At 52.5% G+C, this 14270-nt stretch overlaps 1 protein-coding gene across 2 annotated transcripts in view; it reads right to left on the reverse strand.

The window, feature by feature from the left end:
• Positions 1 to 14270, reverse strand: part of UMODL1 (uromodulin like 1) — a 71112-nt gene that overhangs the window by 19762 nt on the left and 37080 nt on the right. Inside the window, exons 8-13 of one of the 2 annotated variants that reach the window (XM_008052858.2) lie at positions 13840 to 13952; positions 12040 to 12259; positions 6246 to 6383; positions 5049 to 5290; positions 4280 to 4484; positions 1598 to 1852 (exon numbers count right to left, since the gene is read on the reverse strand). In XM_008052858.2, the coding sequence (XP_008051049.1) occupies positions 1598 to 1852; positions 4280 to 4484; positions 5049 to 5290; positions 6246 to 6383; positions 12040 to 12259; positions 13840 to 13952 (1173 nt within the window). Of the gene's footprint in view, positions 1 to 1597; positions 1853 to 4279; positions 4648 to 4788; positions 5291 to 6245; positions 6384 to 12039; positions 12260 to 13839; positions 13953 to 14270 lie in introns of both variants that reach the window. The other variant, XM_008052857.2, reaches the window with a different exon arrangement.

The raw sequence follows: 14270 nt of genomic DNA on the forward strand, positions 1-14270 counted from the left end.
GTATGTGGCATGAGAATGTGGTCCAGGAATGTCACCACCTCAGCCTGGCCCCAGCACAGCAGCCGCCTGGGGACTCAGTCAATCCCTCAGCAGGTATTTTTGAAGCACCTGCCACTGGGGGCATTCTGGGCAGCAGAGGAGAAAGACAAAGCCCTCCTCTCAGGAAGCTTCGAGTCCACCCCAACCAGAGCTTCTCACCCAGCCTTCAGGCAAACCACAAAGCCGTCCCACTATGCATTCCTGGATGAACTCCAAACTACTTGTCCCTGGGGTCACTGCTGTTGCTGCAATGAAGGCCATCAGTCCAGAGACGCCACAGTGGATGCAGACAACCTCATCTGAAAGCCGTCAGAAGCAGGATGGGTGCATGGGCACGAGCAGTTGGAGACACATCCTGGGTTCCAGGTTCCATGTGCAGCTCACCCCTTCCAGAAGGCCGGGACCTTCTGAGGCCCAGCCCCGGCTCTGAGACCCTAGGGTTGCCCTGCCTGACCATCCAGCCAGCATCCACCTCTGTCCTCTCCTGTGGGCCGTGAACTTGCACAATTAGTGCCATTGTGATCTGTCTTGCTCCCTAATTCCCAGTCCACAGTTGATGAGTGCTTTAAGGTGCACAAGGAAAAGTTCGAAGCTCTTCTTGCTGCACCCTGATAGGCTACCTCAGGCATCCCCCAAGGAGTGTGCACCACTGGCAAGGCTTGGGAAGCTGCCCGAAATCTGGGGATAAACCTACCACACCAGACATACCCATGGCTATTCATGGAAGGTACTACATTTAAGACAATTCCCAGGTGCCAGATACTAGTGAGGAGAAGGGAAGAAGTTTATTTAAGTTTGTTTCATGCATCAATGTTCAGTTCCTTCTTAGTGGAGTCTGTGTCTGGTTTGTTATCACTCAATTCTATCATCACCCCTTTACTTTGTGGCCTGGACTCTGGGGGGCCACTCACAGATTGGCTGTCTGACTGCCTGATTCCTACTGTTGTCCTTCCTGAAAGCCAAGTCCTCTGAGAGTGAAAAGATCAGAGGGAATGAACATAGTTCAACACACAAGCACCACACATCTTTTTCCTGCTGCATATCCATAGGCTACATAGTGCCCTTTTTTTTTAATTTTTATTTGTTATAGAGACAGGGTCTCACTGTGTCACCCAGGCTGGAGTACAGTGGTGTGATCATAGCTCACTGCAACTTTAAACTTCTGGGATCAAGCAATCCTCCTGCCTCAGCCTCCTGGAGACTACAGGTATGGGCCACTATGCCTGGCTAATTTTTTTAATTTTTTGTAGAGATGAGGTCTTGTTTTGTTGCCCAGGCTGGTCTCGAACTCCTAGGCTCAAGCAATCCTCCTGCCTTAGCCTCCCAAAGTGCTGGCATTATAAGCATGAGCACCACGCCTGGCCTGCCGAATACTTTTTCCTGAATGAGCCGCTTCCTGCATGGCCAACAAAGATGTCATGAGCCAAATGTCCCTGCACTGAAAGGAAAACAGGAAGTCCCACAGCCCACAAACAAATCCAGATTTTTAAAATCTTAATCTACTGAAAATATTTCTCACACTTTTTTCTTCCTCCCTTTAAGAACAGAGACCCTGTACCTGTCCTCACTTTCAGGCGAGCCCGGGCACTTTCTTTCCCGCACACCCTAGCCACAATGTCCACGAGGTGTAGGATGCCAGGCTCTAGCCCAGACAGTGACATGCTCGTGTTATAGGTCTCCACCATGACAGGGCCCTGCAGAGCCATCAGGGACAGCTGGAAGGTGGGGCTCAGCACAAGATCTGCTGCCCACGCCAAGTGGAAGCTGGTGCTGGTCACGTTGGAGATTGTGATCTTTCCGATAGAGACAGGACCTGGAGTGGAATAGAAACACCAAAATTAAAGCAAGCTGTTCTGAGGAGAGAAGAAGAGACGCCCATTGCCCAGTGCCAAAATTCAAATACATTATAGTGGGGACAGGAGGGGCCACAGGTGATGCCCCCATGCTACCACAGTGCACACGTAGGTAGGGTCCTGTATGAGCTTCCCACCTTGGGCTCCTGGACTGTACCCCAGCCCTTTGGGCTGATAGCAAATGGTTTCTGACTTGGTTTTGTTTTAGAGGATAGTTCGAACACACTCCTGAAGTCCCCAGTCCCCCAAAAAGGAAGTCTCTTAGGTGGGTTCCAGGTGATTCTTTGGAAGGGTTGTCCACCCTCTAACCTTGGGTGAATTGTTCAGGGGTCTACACAGGTGACACTGCTGGCTAGAGAGCCATTCTTACAGGGAGACTGAGGGTCCCTCAACAGCACTGGCTAACGTGGATTTAAAAGTTTAGTCTTAGCCGGGCATGATGGCTCATGCCTATAATTCTAGCACTTTGGAAGGCTGAGGTAAGAGGATTGCCTGAGCCCACAGGTTCAAGACCAGCCTGGGTAGCTAGGCAAGACCTCATCTCTACAATGAAATAAAAAAATTAGCCAGGTGTGGTGGTGCACGCCTGTAGTTCCAGCTACCTGGAAGGCTGAGATGGAAGGATCACGATCACCTGAGCCCAGCAGGTCAAGGCTGCAGTGGCCATGAGCATGCCACTGCACTCCAGCCTGGGCAACAGAGTAAGAATTTAACTCAAAAAAAAAAAAAAAGAGTTTAGTCTTGGGACCTGGGCTGTTTAGTAAAAGAAATACCCAGATGGGACTTGCATTGAACAGTAGTTTGTTCTGTTTGGGTGGGATCCAGGGTCAGCTCACTCTGCATGCTCCCTGCAGACACGGAGTGTGGCCTCTGGGGGCTGTCACGGCCAGGTTGTTTTCCTGTACAGACAGAGCTGCCACCAGTCTCCTGAAGTGTCACCCAAGGGCTTGGTGATGGTAAACCCTCTACATGAGACAGCGGACCGTGGGGGCTACAGTATGGTTAGGGGTGTAGGATACATGGAAGTGCAGGATACATGGAGAGACTGCATAGAATAGCTGAATGCCAGAGCTGGGGGTGCAGAACACTTGGGGTGTAGAACATTTGGGATTCAGGACAGCTGGGGGTGCAGAACACTTGGGGTGTAGAACATTTGGGGTTCAGGACAGTTGGGGGTATAGAACACTTGGGGTGTAGAACATTTGGGGTTCAGGACAGCTGGGGGTGCAGAACACTTGGGGTATAGAACACTTGGGTTCAGGACAACTGGGGTATAGAATGCTTGGAGTTTAGAATATTTGGGGCTCAGGGCAGCTGGGGGTGTAGAAGACTTGGGGTTCCAGACAGTTGGAGTATAGAACACTTAGGGTTCAGAGCAGTTGGGGTATAGAACACTTGGGGTTCAGAACAGCTGGGGTACAGAATACTTGGAGTGCAGGACACCTGGGTGCAGAATACTTAGGGTGAATAACATTTTGAGTACAGGTAGAGCACTTAGGGTACAGACCAATTAGAGGTTAGGACAGCTAGAGGTGCAGAACATTTGGGTGCAAAACACTTGGGATGCAGGATAGCTGGGTACAGAACACTTGGGGGTCAGGAGAGCTGGAGTGCAGAACACTTAGGGTTCAGGTCAGCTAGGGTACAGAATACCTGGGGTTCAGGACAGCTGGGGTGTAGCACACTTCGGGGTAGACAGCTGGGGTCAGAACACTTGGGGTGTAGAACACTCAGAGTAAAGAACACTTGGGGTACAGGATAGCTTAGTATAGGCAGAACACTTTAGGTACAGACCATTTGGGGTTCAGGACAGTTGGACACACCGAACACTTAGGGTTCAGGACAGCTGGGGGGGTACAGAATACCTGGGGGGCTTACAGAACAGTGAGGGTATAGCATAGCTTGGGTATGGTTCAGCCATGGGGTTCCAGCAGGGCTGGGATGCAACTCAGCTATGGGGATGGTATAACCTGCTGGGTTTGGGGCAGGCTGGGACAGAGTGCTGCTTGGAGCAGGACTGCTACAGTAGCTCACACTGCGGGGGGGAGCGTCACTCCAGTGCCCAACGTGACCCTACACTCCAAAGGTGACTCCCAAAGCCCAGCACTGCCTCAGCCGCCACAGACAGGGAAATTGATGAGGTGAGAAGAAGAAGGCTGAGACAGGCAAGGGGACGAAGTTCTCCCTAACCACACCAGAAACCAGTCACCGAGGGACACACGGCTCTGCACCTTGGTTTTCTCCTGTATGAGGTGAGGAAGCCCACCTGAGCACTGCTAACAAGGGGTGAACCTACTGCTGCAGGGGCCTGCCCCCCGAAGCCCACACATGCTGCGTGTCTCCCATTGGTTCCCAGTCCTCAAGATATGTACCATCGATGCACTTACCACAGTCGGGGGTCTCCAGAGATGCAGGCGAAAGGTTCTGTGGCAGGTCTGTGGAATGGGAGGGTCCAGAGTCTTCATTCCACAGCCATGTGGGGTTCAGAGGTGTTTCCTTTGTGGGGAGGCTGGCATGCCACACAATATGGCCAGTGGGGCTCTTGCTAGGAGCAGGCCAGAAAGGTGGCTCTGTGGTGGAGTTTCCCAGTAAGAGTCCAGGGTGGGGGAGCAGACCATCTGTGGCCCCTGGAGGGGAGTTGCGGGTTGGCGCCGAAGACCTAGGAAGGGAGTCAGTGCCAGTCATCCTAATAGTGCTCCCCTGGTAGGTGCTTCTGTGGCTGATACTCCCCTGGCTGGTGCTCCCCTGGCTGGTGCTCCACCTTCTGGTGCTCCTCTGGCTGGTGCTTCCCTGGTCAATGCCCCTCTGGCTGGTGCTCCCCCGGTTGATGTTCCACCAGTTGGTGCTCCCCTGGCTGGTGCTTTCCTGGTTGGTGCTTCCCTGGTTGATACTCCACCGGTTGGTGCTCTCCTGGCTGATGCTCCCCTGGTCAGTGCTGTCCTGGTCAATGCTCCTCTGGCTGGTGCTCCACCAGCTAGTACTCCCCTGGCTGGTATTCCCCTGTCTGGTGCTCCCCTGCTTGATGCTCCCCTGGCTGGTGCTCCCCTGGTTGATGCTCCCCTGGCTGGTGCTCCCCTGGTTGATGCTCCCCTGGCTGATGCTCCCCTGGCTGGTGCTCCACAGTCCCATGCCCAGGCCTGGGGTCACACTGGGTGCCTCCTCCTCCTTGCCTTGCCCTGTGCTGTTCCTGTTTTGTCTGACCATGCCGCTGTCCCCTCTCCTGGTCAGGGGCCCTGGGGTCCAGGCCTGGTCTGCTACTGGGGTGTCCCATGGGTTTCCAGGGCTGGGTGACAAGGTGGGGGTCCCTGGGCCAAGGGCTGTTGTTCCTGTGCCAAGAGCTGGGTCTGATAGTCCTGTCACTGAAGACGGCACACCGCCCGTGGGGCTCACCACGTCACCTGCCAAGACACATTCACTGTCAGAAGGCACATCCGCCCAGAAACGTCTAAGCAAAACAAATTGGACCCCACCCACAAGTAAGAGCCCTCCCAGGAGGAAGACATAGGCATCAGCAGGAGACAGCTCCTGCTCCCCCGGTGGACCCCACGCCAGGACATGGGCTGTCTCTGTTGGTGTTTGTGAGCATTAATGGGTCCGTGTCTGCAGGCTCCTGTGCTCTGGGAAGGCAAGGCCCACATATCCATTAGATAAAGAAGAAGCTGAGACCCCCAAGGGCTGCAGAACCAGGACTCGAATACAGGGTTTGGTTCTCACAGGCCTCAGATGAATCCGTCAAGGCTTTTGGAAAGTGAAACAATTTCCCCACATTGGGGCTCAGTGTGGAACGTGGTGCCAGATGCTCTTATCAGTTTGCTGGACACTAGGTGCATAAGAAAAACACAGAAGACAAGCCATGTGGTATCAGGAAGCAGGACAATACACATAATGCTTAAGGAATACTCCCCCTGAGAAATCATGCTTCACGACTCCTGCCAGTAGGCAGGTGACCAGGTGCCTCTGCCCACACCTGCATCCAAGGTAGATATTGCTAGTCGATCACAGTATTTATATTTGCATGTGGCCCCCTCCTGCTGCTCAAATCAGTGCCCTGGTAGCCCTGACACACTGATCAGAACTGGCCCTCAAAAAAGACTTGGGGCAGAGACAGCAGGCCTGGGGCTCAGGAGAATCCCTTATTTTGGACCCTTCTCCAGCTTGCCTAGGTTTCCATACCCTCTGGGACTCCAGGTCACCCGGAAGGAAGGGATCCACTCTCCATGGCCACCAGGACTTCTATGGGCCTGAGAAACTTGCCCTTCACAGACCATTGCATCCCTCCATTAAAATAAAAGCTCTTCCCCCGCCCAGGTCGCTGGGGAGGAGTTGCCTCAGGTCTGGGCAGGGGACACGCACCCTCGCAGGTTCGGCCCACCCGGGAGGGGTTGGCATCCCTGGCTGTGCGGCACTGGCAGGTGTAGGAGCCCTCCAGGTTGATGCACTGTGCAGCTGGCGAGCAGTCATGCTCAGAGCTGTCCACACACTCGTCCCAGTCTGCAGGGAGAGACACAAGACAGTCTGTAAGAAGAGGGCCTGAGATCCTTCAGAAAACAGAGTGGTGCCAGGGTGGGTCCTCCTGACTGTCTTTGCAGCAAACAGCCAGGAGCAGACAGCCCTTCTTGGGGAGAGACATGGCATCAGTCCAAACCTGGGGTGCCCAGCACTCTGGGAGAGAGGCCCTGCACAAGAGCCCATCCCTAGACACCTGACCTGGACCCAAAGCAACAAGCTAACAGCCTGCCTGCAAGGACACTTATGCTGTTTAGTTTATTTGGGGACAAACATTAGGACATGTTGGTTCTTTTGGGTGGTATCAGCACCCACAGGTGTGACTATATCTTTTTTGCTTTGTTTTATTTTGGTTTTAGAGAGAGAGAAGGCCTAGCTCTATATGGTGCAATCATAGCTCACTGCAGCCTAGAACTCCTGGGCTCAAGTGATTCTCCCATCTCAGCCTCCCTGGTAGCTGGGACTACAGGTGTGTACCACCATGCACCAGCTAAGTTTTTTGATTTTTTGTAAAGATGGGGTTCTCGCTATGTTGCCCAAGCTAGTCTCAAACTCCTGGCCTCAAGCAATCCTCCCATCTCAGCCTCTCAAAATGCCAGGATTATAGGCCTGAGCCATCGCACCCGGCCATATTCCTTTCTTATTTACTCTTTATTCTCACATCCAAAAAGCTGAGATGCTTTCTCTTCTCTCTGATGTGCCAACATTTCCCAATATTTAGTGTTTCAACCAAGAAATAGAAAACTCACTGAGCCAGCAGACTTAGCCTACGTGAACTTTCTGTGTCATTTTCAAGTACCCAGACGTGTCAGCAGGTATAGGAAGGGCCTGTGAACACCTCCTCCCATGCCCCCAAAGACTCCATGTGAGGTCATGTCACTGAGGGGCCCTGGCCCTTCTAACTTGGGCAAGGAAGCTTGTTAGGTAAGCCCTGATCCCAGTAATCTCTCCCAACTCCCCCCAATCCTTGTGCAACCTATCATCCTCCACACCCCCACCCGTGCCCAGATAAGCCCCACATTTTCCCACCAGGGTCCAGGTGGGACCATGACACAGGATATTCCTCAGGGATGCCATTCTCTTCTCCTTCTCCCGCCTCCCCTCTCCCTCACCTTTCAGTCTCCCTGGTGATCGCCACCCCATCCCAGTAATCACTCCAAGAAAGAATTTGATAGTCCTGTGTATTTTGACACATGGCTGAGAGTAGTCATGAATAAAACCTCAAGGATTAAATATCGCAAGCTATATTTTAGGCTGGGAGGAGTGGGGTGGAGGACCATTTTCCCACTGCCCTACAATTCCATCCTTCATCCTAGACCCTTCTCTGCAGAGAAGCCACTTGGTTGCTAGACTAAGATGTTGCCTGGGGTGCCGCTTGCTGGCTGGGGAGGCTCTGAACCAGCTATCTCTACCTGAGGGACAACCTGGGGGGCCAGGGTTGGGGAGAGAAGAGTGTAGTTCCCGCAGGGTTAGGCTGAGCTGGGGCCAGTGAGGGTCAGGCCCTCCCAGTACCTTCTGCAATACTCCTGCTAGCTGCAGGTGCCCAGGAATGCACCAGCCCACACCCAACATGCCAGGGGGCTTCCATTCAGTTGGGATTTAAACCAAGATAAGGGATTCATTAAATTCTGTGCAAGGAAAACTCTGCTGCAGAGCACTCAGAGGCTTGTTACCCCCCTCCTCTGTCCCCCGTTGGGCTTCATGTGTCTCCCAGAAGCAGCTTCTCCAGAGATCAGTAAGCTCGTCAGCAGCTGCAACAGTTATGCCACCACCCAGGCACAGCCTGGGGACTACCTCACCACCAGGGCACTGTTGGGGCCAGCCCACACATCTTCCTAGGAAGCCTGCAGGTGGCTCTCCCGGGGGTGTTCCAGGCCAGGGTGGGAGCCCAGGCTGGCTGGGTCACAGGCCATGAAGAGCAGAAGAGGTTCCGGTCAAGACGCCAGCTCAAACCACTGAGCACCTAGCATCTATTTTTAGCACATGGTGATTCACCTAGCCTTCATGTCCCCTGGCAGTCATGCAGAGTGAGGCCCCAACAGTTTTATTTAGTCTTATTAAGCCCCAAGTTCAGCCAGTCCTTTGGTTCAGAGGAAGAGCAGGAATGGGCTGCCAGGAGGCTGTGACTCCCAGGCAGAAGTATCCCACCTGAGCTGGCCCCACCCAGAACAACAGCCAGGGGGAGGGTCTAAGAACAGAGACAGATCCCAGACCTCCTGGGGCCACCCCATCCCTTCAAGGGGCAGGGTCTTTGGCGGGCCACAAGCCATCTTTCGGGGCTGGGGCACCCCCCAAAAGGGACACCTGGTCCAGAGGCCTCGGACTCTCTTGGGGCTGTGTCCGAGGATCTGGTTCCAACACCACCACACAGATGCTGAACAAAAAGCAGCACCGGCGAGACAAAGGAAAGAAAGCCACCTGCAGCAGTCAGCCTGACCAGCAGGCAAGGGGAGCAGTGATAGTCCCAGGCCAGGCACCCTTGCTCATGGCCCTTCTCCCATGCTGCAGAGGGGATGGAAAGGAACAGTATGATGCAGGAGAGGCAGATGGCCAACTGGAAGCTTCTGGCAGCTCAGCTCAGCCTGCTCTGAGCCTACCCAAAGATGGGTGCACAGTGGTATGCTTCCAGGACACCAAAGACCCAAGAGGCCTCTCACCCAGAGGGATGTCATTGGTAGAGTCTGCTCCCTTGGCAGATGTAGGTACAGAGCCTGGGACATGAGAGTCCACAATGATGCGTCATAGAAGCCCAGTGGTCATCCATACCTTAGGACAAATGAGCACTGGGTGAGACTCTCCTGAGAGCAGATGTCACGGAAGAAGAGAGGTAGGGGTCATGCTATTAGAAGCAAAAGATTAAAGGGGAGTGATGCTAGAAGAGAGGAGCCCCCACGAGGAGGAGGGACCAGTGGGGACCCAGGAGATGCTGGCTGACCTTGTGGATGAGCGCTCATCCTAGATATGAAAGTTAATCCTAAAAAGACTTCACCCTGTGTGTGGGATGTGATATCAGATGTGCATCACCACTGTCCCAGGCCTTGTGCTAAATAAACCTCACACATGCATTGTCCCTCAGTTCACTCAACTACCCTAAGAGGTGGGAAGTTGCTGTAATCCTCCCACAGATAAGCTCATTTCACAGATGAGCATACTGAGGGTCAAAGGGGAGAGCCACTTGGGTAACCTCCCACAGTAAGTGAGTGTCAGAGCTGGGATTCCAACCCTGTTCCTCCTCACTCAAACCACCACATGCTGCCTCTTCCTATGGGGCAAAGAGAGCAGAGGGTGGTAGGGCGTGGCCACAGCCAGGAGGGCATGGCTCCTGGGGCTGGAGTGCTCAGCCTCAGGGATCAGCTCCAGGACTTAACCTTCTGAGGAAAAATTGTAGACAAATGCATGGCCATCCATTGACCCACTGACTGGTCCAGAAAACCAAGGGCCCCAGGACAGCGGGTATAAGGGCAAAGATGAGGTCATGACGACCCAACCTCCAAGCAGGCTGCTGTCAGCTTCAACAGCCAGGACTGGGACATGTTGACTCACAGGCAATACGTGCTCCAGAATGATCCAAGAATGCTCCCATCATGCCGACAGTATTATTTCTGCGTGAGCCACAGAGCACAGAGCTTTTCCTCTTGTGAGGAGCTTTCTGTGCTGCAGTTGGCCGTTTTTTACAGAATAGCATTAAATGTTCTTCTCCTGCAGGTCCTCGCCCTAAAAGTGGGACTCAGGGAGGGGAGAACATCCCCCGACAAGCTGAGCTTGGACCAGTGCTGCCTCCCCAGGGAGGGACAGTACCCCATGCTTGTTCCACCAGCTCTGGTGTCTGAAGAAGCCAGCGGTAACTGGGTCACAAGATTCTACATCCTGCCAGTGCACAGCCTGAGGCCTTGCCATCCCGCCCACGGCGACTCGCAGCCCAGGAGACCTGCCCACGCAGTCACTCAGCTCCTAAATGTGAAGAAACCACCCACTGCTTGTCAGGAACTCAGCCGGGCAAGAGCCTGATCAAGGTGCTTCTGAGGGGTGTTCATGGGGAATGGGGTGGTGGGAAGACTTGAGACAGACTTATCAAATATTAGAAATGCAAGGCCTATCTTCTTTTGTATGGTCTTCCTGTGGCTGCTGTAATAAATTACCACCATCTGGGGGCCTTGAAGCAACAAGAATTTATCCTCATAGCTCTGGAAGCCCCAGTCCACAGTCAAGGGGTCTGCAGGGATATGCTCCTTAGGTTCTGGGAAAGAATCTTCTCCTTGCCTCTTCCAGTGTCTCATGTCTCCAAGAGTCTCTTGGCTTGTGGCTACCTCGCTCCAATCTTAACCTCTGGGAACACGGCTTTCTCCTCTGTGTGTCTGTATCTTCTCCTTTTCTGTCTCTCCTAAGGAGGCTTGTCATTGGATTTAGGGCTCACAGCAAATCCAACTACAGGACGATCTCATCTTGAGGGCCTTACCCCAATCACATCTCCAAAGACCCTTATTCTAAATAAGATCACATTCTGAAGCTCCAGCTGAACACATCTTGGGGGGCACTGGGCACCATTCAACCCACCACATCTCTCCTGCCCAAGGTCCTCATTCGACAAGGATCTGGAATAGTCTAAGCCCCAGCTCACAGAGGAAGGGAGGAGGGGAAGCAGGACTGGCTGGATACACCTGAAACTTTGGTCTCAGGTGGGTGGTAGGGACACGCACTGATGACCCCACTCACAGGATCCTGAGCCTCTGCCTGGCCCTGACCCTGGCAACCCAGTCAGGTGGGGTCCTACCAGGTGCAGGGGCCACTTCAGCACCTCCAACCTTGGGGAGCACCAAGTGATCCCCAGGCTGAGCAGACAGGGGTTTCTAGGCGTGACTTCAGAGTGCAGACCCCTCTCCCAGCCTGTTGGCACTTCTGGTGGGGAAGGCTGGGACAGCAAGCCAGCACATGGCTGAGCTCCAAGAAAATGATGGGGGGACGGCAGGGGACATCCATTCTACAGATTGGGCCCAAACTGAGGTGCGTGTGTGTAGAGACTGTGTGTGCTCTTGCTGCAATGAAAACAGCAAAACCATCTCTGTCTCTCTCTGTCTTTGTGCCTCTCTGTCTACCTCTGGCTCTCTCTTTATCTCTCTGTCTCTGTATCTCTCTCTGTCTCTGTCTCTTTTTCTATGTCTCTCTCTATCTCTGTCTTTGACTTTCTGTCTCCATCTCTCTCTCTCTCTGTCTATTTCGATGTCTCTGATTCTGTCTCTCTATCTCTCCTGCATCTATAACTTCCTGCTTCAAGACAATATCAAGTAAAATAAAATAATGCACAGGCTTATTCTTAATAGAATAGACCCACAAGTGGGCAGTTGCATGGCCGCGGTGCTGGGGACCCTGACCAGACACGGTAAGCTCCTGTCCCCATCCCCTATGGGGGCCCATTAGCACCCATTTGCCCAGTGTTCTCTGCATGAGAGGTGAGATGCAGGTGGGCTGAGTGCTCGGGGTTACTGCTATGGATCCCTGGTTCCATGGAGGAACACAGAAGAAGGATGTACATTTCCTTCGCTTTATTATCTTTAAGAAGAAAGGAAAGACAAACACAAAACACAGTCACTCAGACTACTTCTGAGATAGAAGGCATCACACCACTTGGTAGGAGAGGGTGTACCTTGCACATGCGTCCCCTGCTGGTCAACCTGGAACGCTGTGCTTGCCAACAGGGGCTGGAGCATGGGGGACAGTGTGGAGATGCCCACAGGAAACACAGGATCGTGCACTATGAGCCTGAGTCTCACAACCACACTTCCCGCCTGGAGAGACACGATCTGCAGCCTCAGCTTCCCGCTTTGGTACAAGTCAGACACCACCAGTGGGAAGGCATTCTCAACCTGGGGGAGAAGAGGCAGTACGACTCAGACAGAGCAAACATTCAGCATCTCCAGAACCATCAAGCAGGGCCCTGGTGTGAATGGTGGACGGTGCACAGAAGCCATTTCTCTCCTTTGCAATCAAGAGGGGGCGTCCAATGCCCAACCTCTCAAGGTAAGCAGAAACGCCTACTCTGCTCATAGTAGCCAAGGTGGGCTTTCCCTGGGGCAGTTGCACCTGGCCTTCTCTGCATTGGAGAACTCACAGTGACCATGGAAATCAGGGTTCCAGTCAAAGAGCACCAGATGAACAAGCCACTCAAGGTGTCCTGAAAACTGTCATGAAAGTACTTTGCATGGGCATATGAGAGAGACTGTTGGGTTGATTGACAGACTGATTGACAGATGAAGAGGGCCACCAAGAGACAATCCCTGTGACTATTTGGAGCTGTCCTCCCTTGTTACTGGGCTGTATCTCCTGGAAAACACATACATAGAGCCAGGTGCTCAAAGTCTTCCGTACTCAAGCAAGGAAGACACCAGCCTCCCCACTACCCTGCCTTCCTGTCACTCTGTTCCTGCACTCACAAGTGAATTAACATTGGAAAAGAGAGAGAAATCTCTAAAATCATTTAAACCTGATTCCTCATGCAGGGAATGTTGGGAGGCGACCCTCATGGGCCTCCTGCATTCCTATACAATATCTTGCAAGTAAAAGCACTAACTTCCTATTTGTTCCAGAATATCTTTCCCAGGATGTTAGTATAGTGAACTGCCTTGGGAAATGGGTAGTGGCTTCCTCCGGAGCAGAGGGCAAGTTTATCTACCCAATATGACAACGGTAATGTCTCCTTCTGGAGCAAGGTTTGCTTGCAGCTCCTTATAAAAGCTTCAGGTTCCCTGAGTTTGGGGTTCCTCAGCTGTGACACAGACACACTTTGTAGATACCATCCACCCAGGTCCCTCTGCATCCTCTGTGGGACTTGGGGACAGGATGGGGAACTGGCACGAATATGATGTTCATGCTGTCTGCCATGCTGTGAGTGATAAAGTCCTTGGTCTCTGACCCAGAGTTTCATATCTGCTGCGGCGTCCATGAAACTGCAGCAGACTCACGTGTTAGTGAGTTAGGGTAAAATCTGACGTTTTATGATTCCCGGCAGTTTAGGAAGTCACTTTTTTCTCCAATTCACCATCCATAGATAGATGGCATTTCACCTGAGTCTAGTTCTCGCAGGCTGTGTGCTGATGTCTCTCTTTAGACACAAGAGGGGAATGGATGTTGTGATCATTGGTAAATGTTTCATTAAAGAAGCTATGACAAAGCCAGAGCCCTGAGACAGATGGTTTGACAGAAAACCCAGCTGTACCAGCAAGTGGGACAGGCCATTTGAATAAAGGCACATATTTTAAAGATGGACTGGTCCAATATCGAGATTAAGCACCCCATAAAAGGAGCGGGGGAGGCTTTTGAGTAATTACTGTGCAATTTGGGTTTGGCCTCCCCTGAGGAGGCCACAATCACAAAGGAGGAGCTAGGCAGAAATTTCTGGCTTGTGGATACCCAAGAAAAGTTCACCGAGTCTGCATTCTGGCCTTACCTCGTGAAGCAGCTGTCTGGAAAAGTCCTGGTACTCGATGCTGCTGTGATTGAGTAAGTCCTCCGTCAAGTTGCGGTTCATGATCCTGATCGTCACTTCAAACATTTGGGCGTCTGAGACAGACAGTAAAACAATCAGCTGAATTCCTGCGGCTAAAAGTCATGCGCTTCTCTGTTAATGTTTTCCATGAAGCCTATTCTTTGGTGAGGAATTAAAAAAAAAAGAAAAAGAAAATCCCAGGTTTTTGGAAGTCCAAGGCAGGAGGATTGCTTGAGCCTAGGAGTTTGAAACCAGCCCAGGCAACATAGCAAGACCTCATCTCTACCAAAATAAAAAATAAATAAAATAAAATAATTATCCGGTGGCGGTGGAGCACTCCTGTAGTCCCAGCTACTCGGGAGACTGAGTCGGAAATATTGCTTGAGCCCAGG

Source organism: Carlito syrichta, unplaced genomic scaffold, assembly GCF_000164805.1.
Source record: "Carlito syrichta isolate Samal-C Ts95f unplaced genomic scaffold, Tarsius_syrichta-2.0.1 Scaffold287598, whole genome shotgun sequence".
Classification (NCBI taxonomy): domain Eukaryota; kingdom Metazoa; phylum Chordata; class Mammalia; order Primates; family Tarsiidae; genus Carlito; species Carlito syrichta.